Below are 23,165 nucleotides of genomic sequence, written 5' to 3'. Positions count from 1 at the left end.
AGGTTGCTAACAAATAGGCTATTTGTTAGGTTCATTGAATGTAGCTTGGTTGTTGATTTCCTGGATTTTCTCTCAGCTGTTGAATCCCTAAAGAATAGCCTGAGAAAAAGCTGAAACAGAAAACTGAACAACCTACAATTTAGCATATGCTGTCAGGCACGAATGTCACGACATTCAGCTTGACATCAAGGTCCATATGCTGAGTCTGTTTTTCCAGAAAACAGACTGTACAATTTGCTGACCTGTACATGATCAAAATGACCATACTACAGTAACAGCTTACATTAATAAATGTCAAAGTGTCCAACTTAACATTTATACATTTGGCCTTAAGTTAGTTCTGTTATTCTCTTGAAGAACAAACTAAGTTTTATGCTGAAGTATAGCAGAACACCACTCTGCCTAATCTCCAGTAGCTGCTGTCAATGATGAATGTCACAACATCCAGTTTGACATTCAGTCAGTAGGCCTTATGCCAGGTCTGGTTCTTCCTTGATAACCAGACTGCAAATGAATACTAAGTTCTAACAGAACTTCTGTTCCTTAGTATCTGTTGACAGGTATGAATGTCACAGCATTCAATAATCCTGTGTTAGCTAGTCCTGCAGTAACTACAATGTAGTCACATATACATGTCATGACATCAGTCAAGACATTAGTGTTTTACCATATAATGCAGCCAATTAAACACCTACAATCATATTGTAAATTGAAAATCCCATTTCAATTTAGGTAATGAATACTTTGTATGCTTAGTTTCATTCGCTTTGATCATAGGATAGATCCTTGATTTCTTTTCATTGATTAAGCCATTACCTTTCGAATCGATTTTAACCATTGTATGTACTTACATATCGTTGCATCATTCTCACTTTATCTCATGCTAATTCGTTTGTTACCTTGTGTTGTCACATATGACTTGGAGAAGCAAGCTCACTCTTAGTTAGCCATAATCCTAACCATTTCATTTTCATTCGATAGCTTTGTATTGTTTGAAGTACCATGTCACTTGTATGCCTTAGGCATGGTACGTAGTTTAGTTTATAACTTGTATTTTCCTTTCATTCCCTTTCCATTGTATTGTGTGGATTCATCCCCCAATTGTGGCTTAAATGTTCCCCCTCCCTTAACCATGTAATAACTTAGATTTATTGTTTTCTAGATAGTTTACCATACATGTTAATAACCAAGATAAAATACAAAACGATAAACAAAGCATTTCAAAAGAAACAAAAGGTATTGGATTCAACGTCAAGTTGTTTTCCGAATAAAACTCACACCATTGCAACGTGGATGCTTGATCCAACGTCAAGCATTCTCCATCCATTGCATGATCCATTATTCACATCTCTTCTCCATTCTCTTCTCAATCTCATTCTATCTCTCACCTCCATTCTTCACTCACTATTTTCATAATAAATTCAAACGCTTGATTCAACGTCAAGTACCTTTTTCAAAACCATTTTCATAACAAATTGGAATGCAAATGAGGTGTACATGTTTGTACACAACATTCAAGTAATTGGGTTGCCGGCCGTACCTAGCCTGAGGACCCGACACTTGACTTTCCCCCCTAAAACATCTAATGATTCAAACAAGTTAGATCTAGGTGCTATGAGGAAGAAAAAGAATAGTTAGGACTCCATTGTCCTCTCAATTTCCAAGTACTTTGACCGTTGACCGTACTTAGTTAAGGGTTAGAGACTTATCTCCCTCTAAGTTCCAATGATTAAACTTACCAAACTCCTTTCATAATTCAAATCTCTTTTGGACGAAAAAGAGTGGTTAGGATAACTTATCCTCTCAACTCTCGAGTTATTGGACCGTTGACTGTATCTAGCTAAGGTTCTAATGCTTGTCTCCATGCATAAAATCGATCCCAACCAATCAAATCATCTTTTGCCTTAGTGTACTCTTCAAAACCTTTCAATAAGAACGTGTTACTTCCGTTCTACCATGAACGAAGCTTAAGCCTCCATGTGCGAGCAAGTAATGTTTAATTGTTAGAGTGCGAACCAAGCATATCCACTTTACCGCAAACAAGCAAATACTTTCTGCTCCCATGATAGAGCATACAAGCAAGTGAACAGTAGCACGTGAACGTCAATACTCTTCAGTAAAAACAACCAAACAAATGCGTTATTTTTGAGCCGAACTACGAAGCTCTGACTTCCCTATTGCACGTATGGGGATATGTAGGCCCGAGGGCCCAAATCCTTGGCGAACACACTAACTTAAAACTTATTTCTCCCCCCATCTTATTTTTTCATCTCATTCCCGATAGCAAGCAACTTACAGATAAACAAACATCCATAGGCATTTGATACGAGCAAGTGGTTCCCATGGAGTACCATGGATGTGAGGGGTGCTAATACCTTTCCCTTGCATAACCGGCTTCCGAATCCACTCTTGGTTGCGAGACAATTTCTCTCATTTGGGGTTTTATCGCTATTTTACCTTTCCTTTAGAATAAATAAAATCCGGTGGCGACTCTGTATTTTTCGTGGCGCTTCATAATTGTGTCTCAATATAAATGAAGTGTTATATATTCACCATTTGTTCATATTTTGTCTTACTGCAGTTTTGATCTTCCCCATAACAACATTTGTGTTTTTTGTAAATGAAAAAACAAGTTTTGTTATAGGTTTTGTCTTGAAACTGGTTCAGGAGAAGTTTCGGAGATGCATCTCCAAAACAAGATAATATGGTGCGGTACCGAAGATATATCTCGATAATCAGCAAACCAGCCATTGAGTGATCCATATTGATCTACGGCTTCTATAAATTAAGGTGCTCTTATTTTATATTTTACACAAACTGAAAATGTCTCAAATGTCACAACTAAACATTGTTTGGTATGCCACATATGTTTCGTTTTCCAACTCTACACCTGGGCGCATGTTCAAGCTCAACGACTTCACCTCCCTCGAAGATATCAAAGACAAAATCCATTATCTTCTACCTTACGAAGACAATTAAAAGATTGTAAAGCTCGAATTCCGTTCACCGTCGATTGTCAACGGAAGAAAGATTGAGTTTAGAAAATTTGAGCTCAAGACACAAACGAATGTAATGGCTATGTGAAATACGTTTTTCCGTTTCGAAACAAAAGTTCCACTCGAGTTGGAAACGACGATTTCAAGATCAGTCGAAGATATTCTAAAAATATGCAAGCGTCCGCCTGAATATTAAAGTGTAATGTTTCATTTTATGTTGAACTCATTTATGTTATCCTAATTTTATTTTATGAATCTTAATTTTAATTTGGAAAGATTTATTACTTTTGGATCTGGTATTTATGTCTCTGACTTACGAAAATGTAACTACGGGAAAATTCTAGAGATACATCTTCGAAATTGCTACTGAACTGGTAAATATATAAGGTATTTCTTAAAATATTCTGGAGATGCATCTCCGAAATAAAATAAACAAAACAATAGGACATCACTCTGAATAGTCTTACTTGAGTGTGTGTTGGGGTGTGTCCGGAGATGCATCTCTCATTTTAAGACAACTCTCTAATAATTAATGTTATATTCATATTAGGCTCAAATATCAAATTCGAGGCCCTTAGAATTTGAGGCCTGTGCGGTGGTTCTCTTTCCACACCCACATGAACGACCTTGATTTCAAATAGCATTTTAACTTATATCTTATTATTTTTTCTTCCTCTTTTTTCATCATTATTTTAACAAAAACTGACCTTTATAATTTATTTTAATTTAGAATAAAACAATTATGTATTAAATCAAATAATACCAAATAATATGTCATTTTATATTTATCAGTTAAATAAAATATTAATTTTATCAAACACTTCAATTAACTTATCAACTATCAGTCATCAGCCATCGGTTATAAGCTATAAGCTATCAATCATCACCCATTAGATATAAACTAACAAGATACTCGTGCATCCGTATGTGTAAATTTTTTAATATAGTATAAAATATATTTAGATACACGTATAAATTTGAAATGAAAAAAACAATTTGGAGATTTTTTTTTCATATTTGAAAATAAATAATCCATCTCTTAATTAAAGGTAATTGTTGGTTAAAATAAAATAGATATTGTTTTGATAGTGACAAGTGTGAAATGGAAAGTTAGTGATGTGCACCATTATTGAGTGATATTCAATTTGATACCATATAAAATGTTTTTAAATACACATGTCAATTTATAATATATTACTTAATTATAAAATGAACAATGATTATATAAACTCAATTATATTAAATAATCATATAAAAAAAAGAGACTCGTGAAATGGAAAATTAGTTGTGTGCATTATTATTGATTGTTATCCAATTTGATATAGTATAAAATGTATTTAGATACACATGTCAATTTCAAATGTGTTACTTAATTATAAAAAGAACAATAAACATATAAATTATGAATATTATATATATATATATATATATATATATATATATATATATATATATATATATATATATTATATATATATATATATATATATATAGTATTAATTAAATAATTCATTTGCGTAAATATATTTTATTCATTATCAATTGTTTTCTAAAATATTAGAGTTAACTCAATTCAAAACACTTTATTAATAAACTAATACAATTCTAATAATAAGAAGAAAAAGGAATATTGAACTTAGCAATTAAAGACTAAAATAAATTTTCAATTGTTTAGTATTTTTATCCTTTTCAACTATTCAAAGGAAAAAGTTTTTAAAATAAATTGTAAACGTATATTTTAATGGACTCACACTTTTAAAAAGAAAAAAAAGAAAAAAAAAAAGAAATGATAGAGAATTATATTTAAAAATATTTTTACGGTACATTTCAAGGTTTGTTTTTTCAATTTTTAATTTAAAAAACATAATAGTTGTCGTTATCACCAAATAGTATAATGAATAATTTGGATAAACATTGTATTCATTATTAATATTATTCTAAATTATTAAAGTCAATTCTGTCCAAAGCAAATAATATTATTTTAATTATTATACTTGTAAATAAGTGATAATTATTATTATTATCATTACCAAATGAATGTTATTTAGAAGGAATTCAGTTTTTGAATGATCTACAATCACTATTATATATTTAATATAAGAAAATGAGAAATTTTTAGTTTATAAAATATGTATTCATAACAATTTTTATACTTTTAATGACCTTATTTTAAAAAATGTATTAAATGATGAGAGACACAAATATAATTTCAATCATTTCATGTTTTGTTCCTTTTCACTTCCTAAAATTAAAAATATTTTAAAATTTAATCAAAAATCAAATTTCATATAGATTTTAATAGACTTATACTTTTGATTAAAAATAATTTAAAAAATCTTATGGGTTTTTTACTAAAACAATTCTAAGACTATATCTTTAATTAGTTATCACCTATAAAACTTTAGAAAACATGATAGTATCAAAAAATCAAAAATAACCCTCATTCTTTATTTGACACGTATGTTATAATTTTTGCAAATAAGTCATTTTATTTTATTTTATTTTTATATAACTTAATTAACTTTATTTGTATATTTAACACATATATATTTATATTTTTTTATAAGTCATTTGATAATATATATTTTTTGTGTTATTTTTAATTTATCTTTAATGCATGAGACAAGTAATTAATTAAATTTAATAGTTTTTATATTGTTTACAAAATAATAAAAATATATTCATTTAAATTTATTATATAAACAAATACAAGTCAAATTTTTGTCGAAATAAAATTATCCAATATTAATAAATTTAAATATAGTCAATGAGAAAATTTATAATACACATTAATATTTTCATATTATATTCTTTTTCAAAAATAATCACTAAAAATTATTAGAGCATACAAAAGTGTATTCAAAATATATGTTTATCACTAAATAATTATACACATTAATATTTTCATAATATTGTTTTAAAAAAATAATCACTAAAAATTATTAGAGCATACAAAAGCGTATACAAAATATATGTTCATCACTAAATAATTATTTAAAATTGTTATTTTTTAATATCATCGACAAAATAATGGAAACATTTATATCATGGTAATTATAAACTTTTTTTTGCACTTTTTTCATGTTACTCATTTAACCTAAACCACTTAAAAACTTGTTGGAATGTGTTATTCATTCAGGAGACTAATATTTTCTTTTAAATAAGAAAAATTATAATATATTAACAATATTTCTTTTTTAGTTATTTAACATAAATCACTTAAAAATTTGTTTGTATGAGTTGTTCATGCACGGGACAAATATTTTATTTTGGATGAAAATAATTATAATATATTAACAATAATTCTTTTTTAACTTCAATTTCGCCACTTTGTTTCCAAAAAGTGAGTTTTTAATAAATAAAAAATTGAACATACAATTACTAAATTGGACAAATATTTAAAGTTAAATTTTCTAGTTTTACAAACAAAAAAATAGTTTTTTTAATATCTTCAACCTAAAAATGAAAATACGTATGATAAACTAATTATAATTTATGATAAAAATATTCTACCAAAAAATGTATGCACTCAATAATTAATTACAATTTTGGTTTTATAATAATGTCAATTTAAAAATTATAATAATTTTATTACACCAATTATATCTTTTTTTCATTTTTTCACGTTCTTTTTCTAAAACACAATAAGTAATTTAATAAGTTTTACTATGACAAATGTTTTGTCAACAATTAATAAGTTAAATTTAATATTTCATAAGATTAAATAATAAATAACTTTTGATAAAATTAAATATTAAATAAAAAATAATAAAAAATGAATACTTATAATACCAAAATTAATTTTTTTATAACATTCACGCACAAGACATTGTCATTTTATAAATTTAGCAAGACATTATTAAAAATAAAATCTCTGATATTAATTAATATTTAAAAAACACAAGACACAGATTTGTCACTTATACTATCATACACATAAATACTAGAGAAATGTTTGTGAATATATATATATATATATATATATATATATATATATATATATATATATATATATATATATATATATATATATATATATATATATATATATATATATATATATATTGGAAAAATAGTTATCATTGATTAATATAAAAAACATGGGATGCAAAATTTTTAATTGATAAATATATATCAAAACTACAAAACACATATATGTCTTTAATACGTAAGAAATGTGATAAATATGAAAAGTAAAGATATTTGTAATAAATAATTAAATATAGATTTTATCCATAAAGTTAATTATATTTTAAAATTATTAAATGTTTACCATAGTTTAAACATAGATATTTGTGATGAATACTTAAAACTGTTAATTAATCTTCACAATTTAATCTAAGTAATTATTTAGGCAAAATGTGTACCATAGTTATATATTCTATAAAAAAAACAATTATTTTATTATTTAATGTATATCATATAAATTAAACTTTATATTAAATTTTTTAATAAACTAATTATATTATTTATTGCATATTTACTAATATATAATAAATATAGTAATTTATACAAACCGCGTGCGACGGGTTGTTGTTAAGAAAACTTTAGTATAATAATGACAAACAGACCACTTTTTACCAGTGAATGCTTTAAATCGGTTGAAATGTCATATAATAAACATTTTTTTGAAAATAGTGAAGGCTTTAAAGTAAATCAAAATTATAAAAAAAACAGTAAATACGACCAAAAGAATATTAATAACTTTTTAAACATATTTATACCATTTCTTGAGATAATAATACTGTATAAATTTTTTTTGTAATATCCCCCACTCTCCAATTAGTCTTAACTAAATGGTGATATTATGATGTAGTAATTCATTAAGTTAGATTAAGAATGTTAATCTCATGATGGCTTAGCTTAGCGGGCATAAGCAGGAGCCATGACATTGGTTAGTAAAGGCAAATTAGTCATTTCCCATGGATGATATTTAAGCCAAAATTTGTGAAGAAATCATTTTTCCTCCTTGGGAAAATCAGAAAGTGAGAGAAGGATAGTCGGGGAGAAGAGAGGGCGAGTGGAAGAGGAGAAAAGGGAAGAAGAAATCTTGACTAGTTGTTATTCATGTGGCATATTCAAGTTGTTTGAATCCTACAAGTGGCTTAAACAACAACCGATTATCACAACCATCTCATCTTCGTCCTGAAATCAGGTTCTAATGTGGGGTTCTATTAGATGTTGATTGGGGCTTAGAATCTTTAGGACCAATACATGATGGCGGAGTTGAAATTCATGAGATTGTGTGTTGTCTTACTTGAATTCATCATGTGATTCTCTTTATTAGGACTAGTGTATGCTGGTAATTGCATGTTATGTTAGATTAATTTTTAGCCTTTCCTGTATGTTAAAACATGTTTTCATTTAATTAAAGTTGGAGAAAATAATGAATTGCTTGATTGTTATTCATTGTATGCGAATTGGTGAACGATTAGGATTATCCATATGAGAGTTGATGCATGCTTTTTCGAATGGAATCATAGATGCGTTGCAGATAAAAGTCACAAAATAGTAAAAACAAGGATTATGGGCACAGCTACGGGCCATAGCACCCACTATGGCCGGTTGTATCCGACCTATGAATTTAATATGGGAGGGTAACCTGAGCACGAATATGAGTCGTAGCAGCCACTATGGATCATAGCCGTCACTACAGGTGGTCATAACATATACCTAACTCACACTTTTGTCCATTCATGAAAATCCTAGCTCGTGTAATTGATGCTTTGATTCTTTACCCTGCTTGTGTGTGATGTCTTTCTAAGTAATAGTTAGGAATCACTAATTAATTAATGAATTGTATTAATAGTGTATTAAATTCCTAACTAATTAAAAGAAGGAGAAACATATAGTGAGAAACCCTAGGAATTGTGTTGGAATCCCATGGTAAGAAAAATCTGGAAGTGTAATGGCACTTCAAACTCGAAAACTACCGATAGTATCAATTCTGAAAGGAATCAAGTATAATGAGTATAGTTAATGTCGAGACTCCTCGAGTTTTATCAAGATTGTAGTTCGTATTATGAAGGTGATCCAGACAAAGGAAGGAAGGGTAATCTATAAAACCTCACCTTAGTGGAAATGATCTAATAATTGGAAGATGGTCCTACCTTAAAACCTCACCCTAGTTATAGGATTAGTAGATCGTTATGAACGTCCACTATGCTAACCCTTTCATGTGCTCTACATGGCTTGTGAAACTAGGAAATCGACATTCACATGTGGTATGAAGCTAAATTAGGTTCATTCCTCTTATTTTTATTTATCTAATATCCGATATAGTATTAGTATCATGAGGATAATATTAGTTAGGACTACACTGAGATAGTTGTATCTCACCCCATATCTAATATTTCAGGTAGTTCGGTTCAAGGCAAAAAAAATGCAAGATGTGTTAAAGTATTTGAAGACCAAGTTATCTTCATTGTTGATCTGTTGTGTTTCCTTGTTTAGTGTTTTGTATCGACATTTGTTTTGTACATGTACTATGTTATGGATCTTTTATCGTACATGTATCAGATGTTATACATACTCTTTTGGTTGTACTATGTTCCTGATATAACATGTTAAATACTATGATTCTAGACGCATATCATTTAGGGTGTCACGGTTGGTATCAAACCAGGTCAATTGCAGATGCAGTAGCAACAACATGAATTTATGATGCAAATAATACATGTCAAAAAGATGTTCATCATCAGTCATAACTTGGTTTGGATGAAGACAAAACCATATATTACAAGAAAGATAAAAAAGAAACTGATTGGAATCATGTATCTAGTTTGCATAAGTTTTGAATTTCAATGGAATGGGATCATAGACCAAGGTACAATGTGCAATTCAATCGTTATAAGCATTAGGTGATCAATAATTAAACATAAACTTTGATGCGTTAATTGTTTCAATTTGTATCTTCTAACTTATAATATCTTAAAGTTTTTGAAAAGGTAAATCGATTTACTACACTATGTAAATTGATTTATATACTCTCTGCCAAAACAATATTAAGAAAAGGAAAAAAGGTAAACGGATTTACCTCCATATGTAAATCAATTTACCTAGTGGTTTTTTTCTCAATTTTTTTGAACATTTATGATAGAAAAATTGATTTACATCCACAAGTAAACTAATTTACCTCTATAGCCTTTGGAAAAATATGAAGCAGCATGATACCTCTTCATTGTATTTTTTCCATGAATCACTTTCTTGAACCATTGCAAATTATTTATGGTTGTTTTCAAGCATTGCAAGTTATTTAAAAAAGGGTGTCTTGTGATGTCTAAATAGTAGAATCATTTGACAGTAAAATTACTCCCTTTTCATACAGAATTTTCATATATTTTTAAGTTCCAGTAATATATGACAGAGAAACGTTTCTAGCATAATTTTCATTCATTTGTGAAAAAGTTTTGTGAAAACATTTGAGAAATTAAATGTCTATATACTCTTGAAATGTTCATTGAAGGAGACAATTAAATTTTCAAGATATCATAAAAGCAAAAAAAACTCTCAAATTTATCAAGTATGTTGCAAAGTCTGTCTATATTAAAATTTATTTGTTTGCTTTAATATTTGCCAAGTGTGTGGTGCTTTTTTTTGTAAGTTGTTGTACTTTTTACAAGTATTTTCTAATAGGAAAGATTGTCTGTCAATTTCTTGGGAAAAGTCCTTTGAATTTGGGTGATTCAAAGTTCACCATAGTTGTCGGGATTTGAAAATCAAGGAAGTGGTGTGCTTTTTTATTGTTGTTAGAATAGTTTAATAGAAGTTTTAGTGGTAGGCTTGTACAAAGACCAAATAATTGTGAAAATCTCTCATGGGCATGAGGGAACTCGACGTATCCTTGATTGGAAAGAGGAACTAGTATAATTACTTGTGTCATTTACTTTTATGCACTTCAAATTTTTGCATAACATCATTCTAATCATAGTGCAATACATCACTTGTTTTTGGAAAAATAAAAATAAAAGGAACTTGCATAAAATACCAAAAAATTATAGCAAGTTTAATTCACCCACTATTAAATTGTACTCTGAAATTACAATACAAAAGTGCAAGGTAATGCACAACCTCAGCCTACCAGCACAATATGGTGAATAAGAACTTTTTCGGATTTCTACAAGATGAATCCACCTGAGTTTGAAAGAAGTCCCATTCCTATTTTTGGAAACGACTGAGAGAGAATCTTCCATGTGACTCCATGCAGTGAAGAGGCGAAAGTAACCTTTGCAACTAATATACTAAGAGGTCTAGCAATAACATGGTGGACCAGCGCCTTGTCTCGTATGACCACTGAGGTTATTTTGAATGAATGGGATCAATTTAACATTGTATTTTTAGACGTGTACTTTCTAGAAAATCTAAGGGTGTAAAAGGAGCTAGAGTTCCAGTAACTTCACCAAGGAAATATGTTAGTAGCTGAGGTAACAAAAATGTTTAAAGGCAAGGCTTTTTATTTTTGTCTGGCTCTATATGCTCTTGATACGAGGCGGAAGATCAACCAGTTTAAGTTTGAACTCATATGGGAGATTAAGCATATTATTTCTCAATAGGGGTTCGATCCTTATGCAGAATTGTTGCACCAATGCTACTACATTATTCATAACAATTTGAAGAATATTTCAGCCGAAAAAGAGTAAGCAAGTTAATTTCAAAGGAATTATGGTAGGAGTAATCAATTGTTGAAGCCTAAAGGATTTTCATCTAAATGGAAACAAGTTCAGGGTGCGAGATCAATGCATCCCCCTCCCGCAATGCAACACCTGTAGGAAATTTCACTTAACATAAGGAAGATGAGTATGTAGAGTTTACACCTTGGATACCAAGAAAGCCAAGGGTAACAACGACCTGATAGCTGGTACATATTACAAGTATAACCAAACTTTATTTGTTATTTTCAAATGTGGAACATCAAATTACTTCCATTCAATCGAGTGTGTGCAAATAATTGGATTAGAACCGGCCTATCTACCATCCATGATGGTAGTCACCATTACAACAAATAATAATGTAGAAATTCAATGATTGTGTGAATATTTCCATATATCTTTGAATGGTCGTTCTTTCTTGATCGACTTGTTATGCTTTCCTTTCAAGAGGATCAATATGTTATTAGGGATGGATTGTCTTTTCGCCAAATTCATATACATTTGTGGTAAGAGAAAGCTATTTCATACCCGTCGTAGAAGTTATCCCCGACGGTATGATGACCACACTATTGGAAGTTACTATTAGAATGGTCAATTTTCAGTTTGATCAAGATAAAGCTTTTCTCTTGATTCTCACTATGGATATGAATGAGAGAATGGATACCTCTCTAATTTTGGAAATGTGTGAATTTGATGTGTGTTTCCAAAGGATGTCACTAATTTACCTCCTCAAAGTGAACATTAATTCTCCATAGATCTAGTTTTGGGAACTTCCCCAATTTCCATTGCACAATACTGATTGTCTATAGTTAAATTAAAGGAGTTGAATAACCAATTAGGAGAGTGTCGCTATGTGAAAAATAAAGAGTCCCCATCAGATTTTATTTATTCTAAAGGAAATGAAAAATATCAAGGAAAACCCCTAAAAGAATGGTCATCGCAACCATGAGCGGATTTGGAAGTTGGTTATGCAAGGGGAATGTACTAGCACCCCTCACATCCATCGTACTCGATGGAAACCATCTAGATAATCTCTCGCTTGATTGGGTTTCGTGATTATAATTCTTATTTGCTAAAGGTTTACAGAGTGGAAGTGGGTTTTTTATTAGTTTTCTCTCCAAGGATTTGGGCCCTCGTGCCTACGTATGCTCACTTGTTGAAGTGAGAAATCAGAGCCTTGTAGTTCGTGGTAAAAAATGTTTGTTTGTTGGTTGATTTTATACCTTGAAAAAGGATTTTCGGAATATTGCCCTAAGGCGCAAAAATATAGTTTGATGAGTTGATGTTGTTTTTATGTTTTGAAAAGAGATTTATTTGACTTTAGGTTATACTAAAGACTATGAGTGAAGGTGAATATTTCAAACTACCATGCCAAGCGTTTTATGTCAAAAATACTCAAAATAAGGATAGGAAAACTCCATTCTCCTTCCTTATTCACCACTAAAGGCTCGTGGCGTGCAATCCTAATCATATTTTATTGTATTTTTTAGATTGATTTGAGAAAATGCTGCTTGATGTTGGATCAAGGGTTTATTTTATGGTTTATGAAATGTGGTGATGATCCTAACTCCTAAGGTTAGCTAACAAGCAACAACAAAACAGAGGGAAGCGAGGAAAAAAGTACACCAAAGTGAGAAAAGGGATACATGAAAAGTTCAAGGGATAGATGCAAGAAATAAATGATCTCATTATAAGATAGCACAAGAGAAAGTCTTGTGTGTGCATTGTGTCATAAGCTAACAAACGGATAATTGAATCAACAAAGCATGTCTCCCTAAGCTAGTGCCATGAATGAAAGTCATTCTTGCAATGAAATATTACAAGTCCTCATAAACTCCATGTTGTTCATAGGTCAATCACAATAGTCCAAGTCCATACAAGGGGTATTAACAAGTCCTCTAAGTCTCACTCCATGTTAATCTTGGGTCATACACAAAATCCATAATATCCATAATACTCCAAGCTTAGTCTCAATGAAGATGAATTAAGTCTCTTTAGTATTTTCCATTTTTATCATGTTTTTATTTTATTTTAGATTAGATAACAAAATAAAGCAATACAAATAATGTATAAAGATGAAATGAAATGTTAATGATGAAGTATATGATATGTGCAAGAATTAAAATGACATAGTTAAATGTTATAAAATAATAACTTAGTGATCATCTATCAACAAATGAAAGGACCGAACATATGTTTCTCCAATGGATAAGCTATCATCAATTCAAAGTGCCAAAAATGACTAATTAATCATTTATCAACAAGTTTGAATTGAAGAAGAACGAATCAACCTAAGGATATTTGATCGTGTGAATTCGCAAGTGCATGAATCGCGTCAAAGTAATATAAAAGAATATCAATCCCACAGAGACCAAATCGTCAATTTACCGATTACTATCGTTATGGTGTTTATCTCAGGCGGTATAAAAGAGATATTTGGTTTGCAAAACAACGGTAAATAATAAATGCAGGTAAAGACAGGTTTGAATGTATATCACGTCAGTTAAGTGATGTTTCGATTGTCTAAATAGAACTACTTATAAGGCAATATTTTCTACTCTTGAAAAGAATCCATTTAACAGGAAATGTCGCTTTCGCGTATTCAGAACCGAGTCTACCCTTTAATTAAGGCCTTTTATTGTCACTTATAAAAGGTGCGCATAACGCTAAAGTAGTAAACTTATTTTTAAGAAATAAGTCTCGTAAACTTAGTTGAAAAGTGATTTTGATTTGGAAAGTTTACCCAAGGAATTTCCTGATTTTAAATCTATCAACGCGTCCGAAAACAGTTTCAAAAATAGTTTTTCCTTAAAGTGATAAAACATCCTAGTTAACTAAGCCATGATGCTTTCGCACTCCTTGAATAATTAAAACTAACCAAGTTTGTTTTAGAAAACTCAAGTTAAAAATCAAAACAACCTTTAAAGTATTTCTACAGATTCAATATGTGAAACATTACTTTAACCGCGATCCTTACATTCTAACCTTTAAAATGATTTAGCCAAACATGGTAATACAAACAAACACAACGGTATTGATCATGATGAAAAGTTTGTTTTAGAATGTAAGGCTTAAAGAACGAGTAAAGTGCGTAAAGTAAATAAAGTAAAGCGAGTGCGGAAAATAAATAAAGTAAAGCGAGTGCGGAAAATAAATAAAGTAAAGCGAATGCAAAAAATAAATAAAGTAAAGTGAGTGCGGAAAATAAATAAAGTAAAACGAGTGCGGAAAATAAATAAAGTAAAGCGAGTGCGGAAAATAAATAAAGTAAAGCGTAGACAGAAAGTAAATAAATAAAAAGCGATAAAATAAGAACCTGCTCCAAACAGAGGGCTTTAAATCTGGTACAAGAAAAATAAACCTCCGACTTCTGAAGATAAAGATGACAGCAACTCGAAGTGACCCAACTCAATCTCACTAAGGTGCGATAACCCCCCGATGTGACGGATTACCGCTTTTACAATTGATAAATATAGGCTTAGTGTTGTAAACTAAGTTGGATGATTTGAAAATGAAATGGAACGAACTATTTATAGAGGATTTCAGCAGCTTGCAAAGACCATGGTGCCCTCCAACTTCTCCTTAGTGGGAACGTGATTTCCAAATGTGGCGCCCGCCATGTGTGTAAATGGGAAAGATCATGGGAACATGGTGGTTACCTTCTGGTTAAGGGTTGATGAGTCATGGCTTCTCCTATAGCGGCCTCCATGTGCAACGCCATGTGTACAATTTTCGCCGAAAAACCCTAATTTTAGGTCTTTTTGCTTCGTTTCTTCTAAAAGGGTCAGAAAGTGCTAAATATCTTAAAACAACATAAAAGAGAGCATAATACAAACAAAATGATAATAAAGTCCTAATAAACATGTGAAATCCGAGTCAAAAACACGGTGTAATTCAGTGTGATCAAATTCTCCCACACTTAAACCTTTGCTTGTGCTCAAGCAAAACTCTTTATAGTTTATGCAAGAAAAACAGTATCAATTAGACTTAATTCAAGGCAAAAAGACTTATAAGTTCATTCAAGGAATGTATCGATAGGTACTAACGAATCGAACTAAGGATATTGTAGTGACACTTCCCTCAAATGCGGTCGTACGCTTCGTTCCTATACAAATCAATCCATATTACCCCACCAAACCTAGGCCTTCTTTTCGTTTTCTCAAAGTCCTTTTCATTCAGGTGCAATCACATTAAGCCCGTTATCCGTACATACTCATAATAAAGTGATCGGTTAGTGATTATGATCTTAAGCATGAGGCTCTGGTACATAAGTTGGTGTAACCCCTTTATTCAACCCAATTTGTAGTTGTGGGGGATTGGATCGTAATCCACCCTACCAAGTTCAGCACCAGATACCTCTGAACCAACCAACAAATAGGCTTTTATATATATATATATATATATATATATATATATATATATATATATATATATATATATATATATATATATATATATATATATTATTTTTCTTCTGCATGTTTCGCATATGTCTTTATTTTGTTGGGTTAAATGACCGTGTGAGAGTCACCTAGCCCGAATTTTCATACGATTTGAGAACAAAACAAGAATTTTTATGATCATTCACTTATTTTCATCGGTCCCCTACGTAGAGCATGCTTAAGCCGAAGCTGACTGCAAGGATAAACTACTTAAGGACTTATTTGGAACAAAAATTGGGGCCACAACATATGGGGTATCGGGATCGACTCTTATAATCATGAAGCCTAAGTTGTTAAGACAATACCGATTTTTAGAAAAAGTTTTCCCAAGTCTTTAACATCTCGTCATAAACTTGTCTTATAGCCTGAATGTTCAAGATGTACTGTTTTCTTTGCTCAATTTTTTTTTGTGGTAAGGTTAAAGAAATGGGAGAAATGCGAATACACTACACAGATGACTCGCCAGACACATGTTATTTTATTTAAAGGAAAAACAAACAAAACATACTAAATAAAGGAAAGCGATAAAAAGCGATAAAAATAAAGGAAAACGATAAAAAGCGATAAAAATCTCCTCCCACACTTAAACCGAACATTGTCCTTAATGTTTCAATATGAGATAGGGTAGGAGTAACCTGGAAGAGAGAGTGAGAGGACTAGGGGTGATCACCGGTACCGTCACCGCCCTGGTCAGGATGCCTGGGTCGATGACGTCTACTACGAGTACTAAGTCCCTCCTGCAGCTGCTGAGAGCGACCTAAGAGAGATCCTTGGGTGGCCTCGATAAGAGCGAAGTGATGCTCATTAGCCTGTCGCTGGCGATGCTGCTCATTAGTGATCGCAAGTAAGGACTCAGTGATAGTCTGATTTGCTTGCTCACTATGCTGCTGGGAAGCTACCATAAAACTCATATTATCTGTCAGTTGTTGGTTTATGGTGTTTAGAAGGGTGTCACGCCTTTCCTCACGAGCCAGGTGCTCGCGCCACATCTCCTCGGTGATGTAAAAACCGGGAGTGGTACCTGCAAAATGGTTAGAGGAAGAAGGTGCAGTGTGTGCAGGTGATGCAGTAGGAATATCATGAGCGGGTGACTGGTCGCACCGGTCATACTCATCATCGGTCCCTTGCTCATCGTCCATAGGAACGTTAGGTGGCAAATGACCGGTAAAGAGTGGAGCAGCAAGATCATACGTCCTATTCCTTGCATGTCGCACATCTGTACGCTGAGAGCAAGGTAAAACAACACTGGGTACAGCTGCACCATGTATCATGAGGTGAAAATTACCTGCTCGCCGCACCTTGCATAATTTCATATCTTTCAAAAACTTTAAGATAATGGTGCGGTGAGGGAGTGGTTCCAAGGTGGCTAACTCAGCGTTGAGATTTAACGCCCTAGCAATGGAAGTAATCAAATCACCGAAAAAGATGGTTCCTCCCTTTTTAAGAATGGCAGACATATGGGCCAACATAAAAGTTTTCTTTTCAAAGAAATTAAACATGTTATTCTCTAATAAGGCTGAAATAAATTCATCTCATTCAAGTATTAGTTTATTATAGAGTATTATATTTAAGGATTCATCTCATCCAAGTATTAGTTTATTATAGAGTATTATATTTAAGGATGAATGCATTAATATGTAAGGATAAACTAATTTGTTATATGCCTTTAAAAAGAAACTCATCCATTATATTATTTGTGAATAATACAACATATAAAATAAACTGAGGCCTCTCAAATCTCTAAAGAGGCTTATATTGTATCTAAAATTTTATTAGGAAAAAAATTGATAATTCATTAAACCAAAAGGAAAAAAGATATTGAATCGTGATTTAAAGATGAAGTGAGAGATCCAAATGCTCATCGTCATTTGAATCATCAATTTCAGTCACCGATCTGGTTGGAAATGTATTTGTGTCATCCTTGAAAAGAAGTAGCTCTTTCAATTGAGTTTGTGTTTCATTAAAACTTACAACAGAGGTAGTCACTGGCTCTCTCAAAGCATCAGTTTCTCCAATATTAAACACATGATGTTCCATTGTTGAATCACAACTAGAATTTCCATGGCCTGAAAAATAAAATATGCTTAAATCAGTAGTTTTAATAGGAAAAAAATGAGGGGGATTTGAATTTTGTATAGAAATATTGTTCAAACCTTGGTAGTTATTCAAATCAATCCTTAAAGGAGGATGGGAATCATTCAATACCAAAGTGTTGTTATTATTATTGTTAGGATTTGCATTCGGTAAAGCAATATCCTCCAAACCTTGGTAGCTATTCAAATCAACCCTTGAACGAGGATTAGAATCATTCAATACTAAATGGTTGATATTATTTGTATGATTGGAACAATCACGATATGGAGAATATCGAAAATTCATTTGATTTTGAAGAATTGGTCTCGAAGAATTCTGATATCCAGTTATAACACCATTGGATGATGAATTTTGATTTGCGTTATGAGGATGATAAGGAATGAGAGAAGTGTTTCCCGAAATCGATGAGGAAATTCGAGATGAGTATGGAAGATTAGACGAAATGAGAGGAGTGTTGCATGATCTCGACGAAGAAATTTGAGAGGAGATTGGAAGAGAAGAAGGAATGAGACGAGTGTTTCCTAAACTCGATGATGGAATTCGAGGAGAGTTTGGAAAATACGAAGGAATGAAAGGACTGTTTCTTGAAATCAAAGGTAATGTTTGACCATATCGAGTTGGTGTTAGGAAGGAGGAAGGGTTGTTGCTAGAGAATGAGAATCGAACCATTGATTGTGTTGTAGCTTCAGCAATATTATTATTTTGATACCTCCCTGCATTTAATATGTGAAGTAAATATGAATTTAAGTTTAAAAGTAAAATTTCAATAAAACTAAGGCAAAATATTTAAATAAACATCAATTACAAGAAGTATCTAGCTATTTTCGCATAAAAAGAAAACAATTATATCTTAAGGGAACGACCAAGCTAAAAATAAAAAATATATATCAAAGACAAAACAAATAGACTAGAACCCAAGACCTAGAACCACCATTAATACAACAAAATCCTCTAAACAAGACAAAAATAACACCTCACCTCAATAAATAAGACAAAGACTCTCAAACTATTATTGGCTTAAGAAGAGAATATGATTTTCAAATAAGTCATGGAAAGTATAAGAGTAGGCCGAAGACATATGAATATATCATTTATAGGTTGAAAAATATTCTTGTCTTGTGAATCATCAATGTATTATTAATTTTATTAATGAAAATAATACATATAAATAAAAGGAGGCATCAAATTCATAAAGCACAAATAATAATAAAAAATAAGGTAAATAAGTACCAATCCAATGCATTACCTGGCCAAAAAAATAGATAATATAAAAGAATATTTAAGAAAACAAACATTAAACAAACAAGAAAATAAGTTAAATCTCAACCCCCGTAGAAACACTCCAACCAAAGAATAGATCGAAGACCATAAACCTACTATTGACTTGGACAAAGAATTAAGTTTCTAAGACAATAGAAAAAAGTGCATCAGGTACTCATACAACTAAGAAGCTACCATTTCTATGCAAGAAAGATTTTGTATTTTATTAATTAAATTGAAATTAATGTCATTTTCAATCTTCTTGAGAATACTTACAAATTAAAGTGACAAAGTTAAACTCTTACCACTGAACTAACTCTTAAAACCTATAATATAATAGGAATAGAAAAACATATACGCTAAGAGAATATTGTTATACCTTGATTGTAATTGTTGAGACTTGTGAAAGGATTGTGTGGTGATTGAAAGCGAGTATTTGATAATAAATGATTATTGGAGATTTGATTCTCATACTCATTAGGATGAGTACGCCCATTGTTTTGAATTATTTCTCTATCGGTAATCCAAAAATTATTCACCATGATTATGAAAATTAATAATTTCAAGAGAACACAGAAGAGATTATTAGGATGTAGGATAAAAGTTCCAGAGTTGTAACCTTAATTTATAGTAAAAAAAATTTGTAAGTATACAAGGAAAATCATTTTAGAACAAAGAATGTGACTAGATTCACATCACTAAACTAGTCAATGCAATTATATTCAAAACTATCAATAATTTAATAGTTATTTTAAAATTTAATATATATATATATATATATATATATATATATATATATATATATATATATATATATATATATATATTTGGATCGTCTTAAATTTTTGGAGGCCTTGAACATAATAATTATAGTTTAACTATAAAAATATAAATAGAGGGAATATTTTGTAACGGCTTAATCGTGACACGAATATAATAAAGTCTTATTTAACACACCTAAATCCTCTTTAAATTTAGGTGACACATAAATTTATATATAATATAACAAATTATTAATATTTATAAAATAATTATAATTATAATTATATATATATATATATATATATATATATATATATATATATATATATATATATATATATATATATATATATATATATATATATATATATATATATATATATAGTATAAAGTTATATATAGTTATTGTATAAACAATTCTTTATATTTTACCATGTTAATATTGTTTGACCAGAATAATGTATAAATTACTTATAAGGAAAAAATTCCAAAAATATTTTTATTAATTTTTTAATTTTAATTCACTTTTGATCATAAAATTATCAATAAGTCATTTATTATTATATTTAATATTTTTTTGGTTATATGTTAATTTGTTTATTTTGGTCTGTTAACTTAAAAATGTGTTATATTGGTCCTTTAACTCTTCAAAGTATACCATGTTATTTATTTTCATCTGATTATCGACGAAAAAATACAAAATTGATCGCTAATTTTATCGTTAGTTAGACAAAAAGTTCTAACATGGTGCATTTTGAAGTGTTAAGGGATCAATATGAATTTTTATTGATTAAGAAATCAAAATAAAACCCGAAGATAAAATACTTCAGAAAAAAATACTAAACCTTATTATAATTTCAAGATAATAATCCATAAAATATAAATTAAATAAATAAAAGTCTATGCGAAATATTGTCAAATTATATTTAAATGAATTTAATTTGTCAGATATAAAAAAAATACTTCTAGAATAAGTAGATCTTCCAAAAACACATCAATATTTAAAATACATTTAAAGTTTTAACTAATTTTATTTATTTACATGATTTAGTAAACAAGTTTATATAGTAAATACATTAGAAGCAATAATTTTTTTTACTAATATTAGGCAAACCTAGCCTATTCTTTACAAAGTAACTTTTAATTACTATAGAAATAGAATAAAAAAAGTTAGGTTATGAAGATTTTGGCTTAAGTTAGCAAAAAATGCGAACGAGTTGGAAACATAAGTTGGTTCAGCAAAACAAAGGATAAAATTTCCTTAAAAATCTCTAAATTGGGAGGCAAGGGAACCATAATAGTTACACTTCAACCAGGAGACAATATAAGCATTCCAAAGAACTTCATTCACAACTAGAGCACGTAGAAGGTGCAGATCAACATTAAAATACTTTAATAGAAAATAATTCATCAACGAAGAAGAACTTTTAAGCAAAGTGTTATTTACTGTCAAAATAATACGGGATTTGATGTTGGATATATAAGAGTTAAGGTTAGGGTTCTTGTTGTTATACCAGACATTGTTTAGTCAAGAATGAACTAGTCACCATTGTGCCAGAGGCCAGCAATCAACATGTTATTCTCCTCCAAAGTCTCAATGTTGGAGAGAGCCAGTTGAAATTTCAAAGCTTCATAATCAAATTCATCATCATCATTATCTGATTCCTCATCCATCTCTTTTCCATATTGGGCCAAGATTTCTTGAGGAAATCAGCATCCTTTCTCTTAGATAAATGTGTGTCTAGTTTATTATGTTAGGTAGCATCGACAAAGTCTGATTCTTTAGAGCTAGTATGCCTAGATCTAGAACTGATATTGTTCTTATTTGTCTGGCCTAGCAAGCATAATTGTTTAGAATAATCAATAGAACTGATTGTAGGCATATGCTAGATGATACACACCCCACTTCTTTGACCCACCGGTTGTATTTTGCTTTTGGTTAGGTCAACTACTTCAATTTTGGTGTCTTTTGAAGGGATGTACTCATCCTCCTTGCAACTTAGATTGTCATTACTAAAAGGAATTAAGGGATACTAGGTCAAATCTACTCTAGAATCTCTCTTTTTGTTTTGTTTTTCATGATTGCCTCACTTTTTGTTGCAATTGTCTATGTTATGCCCAATACAGTTGTAGAACTTCAAAACTCATGTAGCCTCTTGTACTCTATTTTAACGAAGAAGGAAAAACCTACCCGTTCTACCAAGATTTTGTAGTTGTGATCTTTTGCTAAATTAATATCAACCAGAATTCTAACAAAGTGACCAAAAGCCATATCGAAAGAGGGCTTATTGGATACATAAAGGATTTCCTAAACTATTAGCAATGGCGAAAATAATTTTTGTTCGCCAGTACTCTTCAGGAGGACCATGTATACGAATTCATATATTGGTTGAGGTTTGATTGATAGAAGAAGGGATAAAGTCCTTCGTCCATGGAAAAAGTTTCAGAACTCCCTGGTCCAAGTTCCAAGATGTGACTGAGTGTACTCTTTTAACGTCTTCAAGCTTTGAGAAGGATAATTTGAAGAACCCCTTCCCCAAGGATGTGATTTCCTATTTGGCTATCGATTTCCATAGAACAACTTATTTGGTGCGCAGTATGCTGTGAAGCACATGTATTCCATTTTAGATAAAGTACCGATACGGGGTACGTACCGAGTACAAGGTATTCGTACGTGTATGGTACGCGCCAAAGTCGTATCCGTTTTTTATTTATTTTTAAGTTTGGTAGACCAACTGGTACACATTTGGTACCACGTACCCAACTTTTTTTTGGTCGGTATAATTTGGGCTTTTTTTAATTGAATTAAAACTTCTTTTACAACCAAGTTTTTCATCTTCTACTAAGAGAAATTGGAGTACATATCGATTATTCACTCATTGAAAATGAATAGGTTCAATTCAAAGAGGGTTGAGGATTTAGTTTTTGTACATACAAATCTTCGTCTTCTCTCGAGAAAGAGT

At 30.6% G+C, this 23,165-nt stretch overlaps 1 protein-coding gene across 1 annotated transcript; it reads right to left on the bottom strand.

Annotated features, from left to right (window-relative positions):
* Positions 1-17,916: 17,916 nt before the first annotated feature.
* Positions 17,917-21,876, bottom strand: LOC127121715 (uncharacterized). The gene is made up of 3 exons (XM_051052161.1): positions 21,750-21,876; positions 18,240-18,893; positions 17,917-18,152 (listed from the first exon to the last, which is right to left on the bottom strand). Exons 1-3 carry the CDS (start codon positions 21,874-21,876, stop codon positions 17,917-17,919), a joined length of 1,017 nt encoding a protein of 338 aa, XP_050908118.1.
* Positions 21,877-23,165: the final 1,289 nt, after the last annotated feature.

Source organism: Lathyrus oleraceus, chromosome 2 (genome assembly GCF_024323335.1).
Source record: "Lathyrus oleraceus cultivar Zhongwan6 chromosome 2, CAAS_Psat_ZW6_1.0, whole genome shotgun sequence".
NCBI classification, from domain to species: Eukaryota; Viridiplantae; Streptophyta; class Magnoliopsida; order Fabales; family Fabaceae; genus Lathyrus; species Lathyrus oleraceus.
This window is presented reverse-complemented; position numbering and strand designations above follow the sequence as displayed.

Bases quoted from the DNA above. Each gene is read 5' to 3' on its own strand.
- LOC127121715 (XM_051052161.1), bottom strand. From the start codon at position 21,876: ATGGATGAGGAATCAGATAATGATGATGATGAATTTGATTATGAAGCT. The intron at 18,894-21,749 runs GTGACTAGTTCA...TATTAAATGCAG, and splicing joins TGCTGGCCTCTGGCACAATG to GGAGGTATCAAAATAATAAT. The intron at 18,153-18,239 runs GTTTGAACAATA...TTTATTTTTCAG, and splicing joins TGATTTGAATAACTACCAAG to GCCATGGAAATTCTAGTTGT.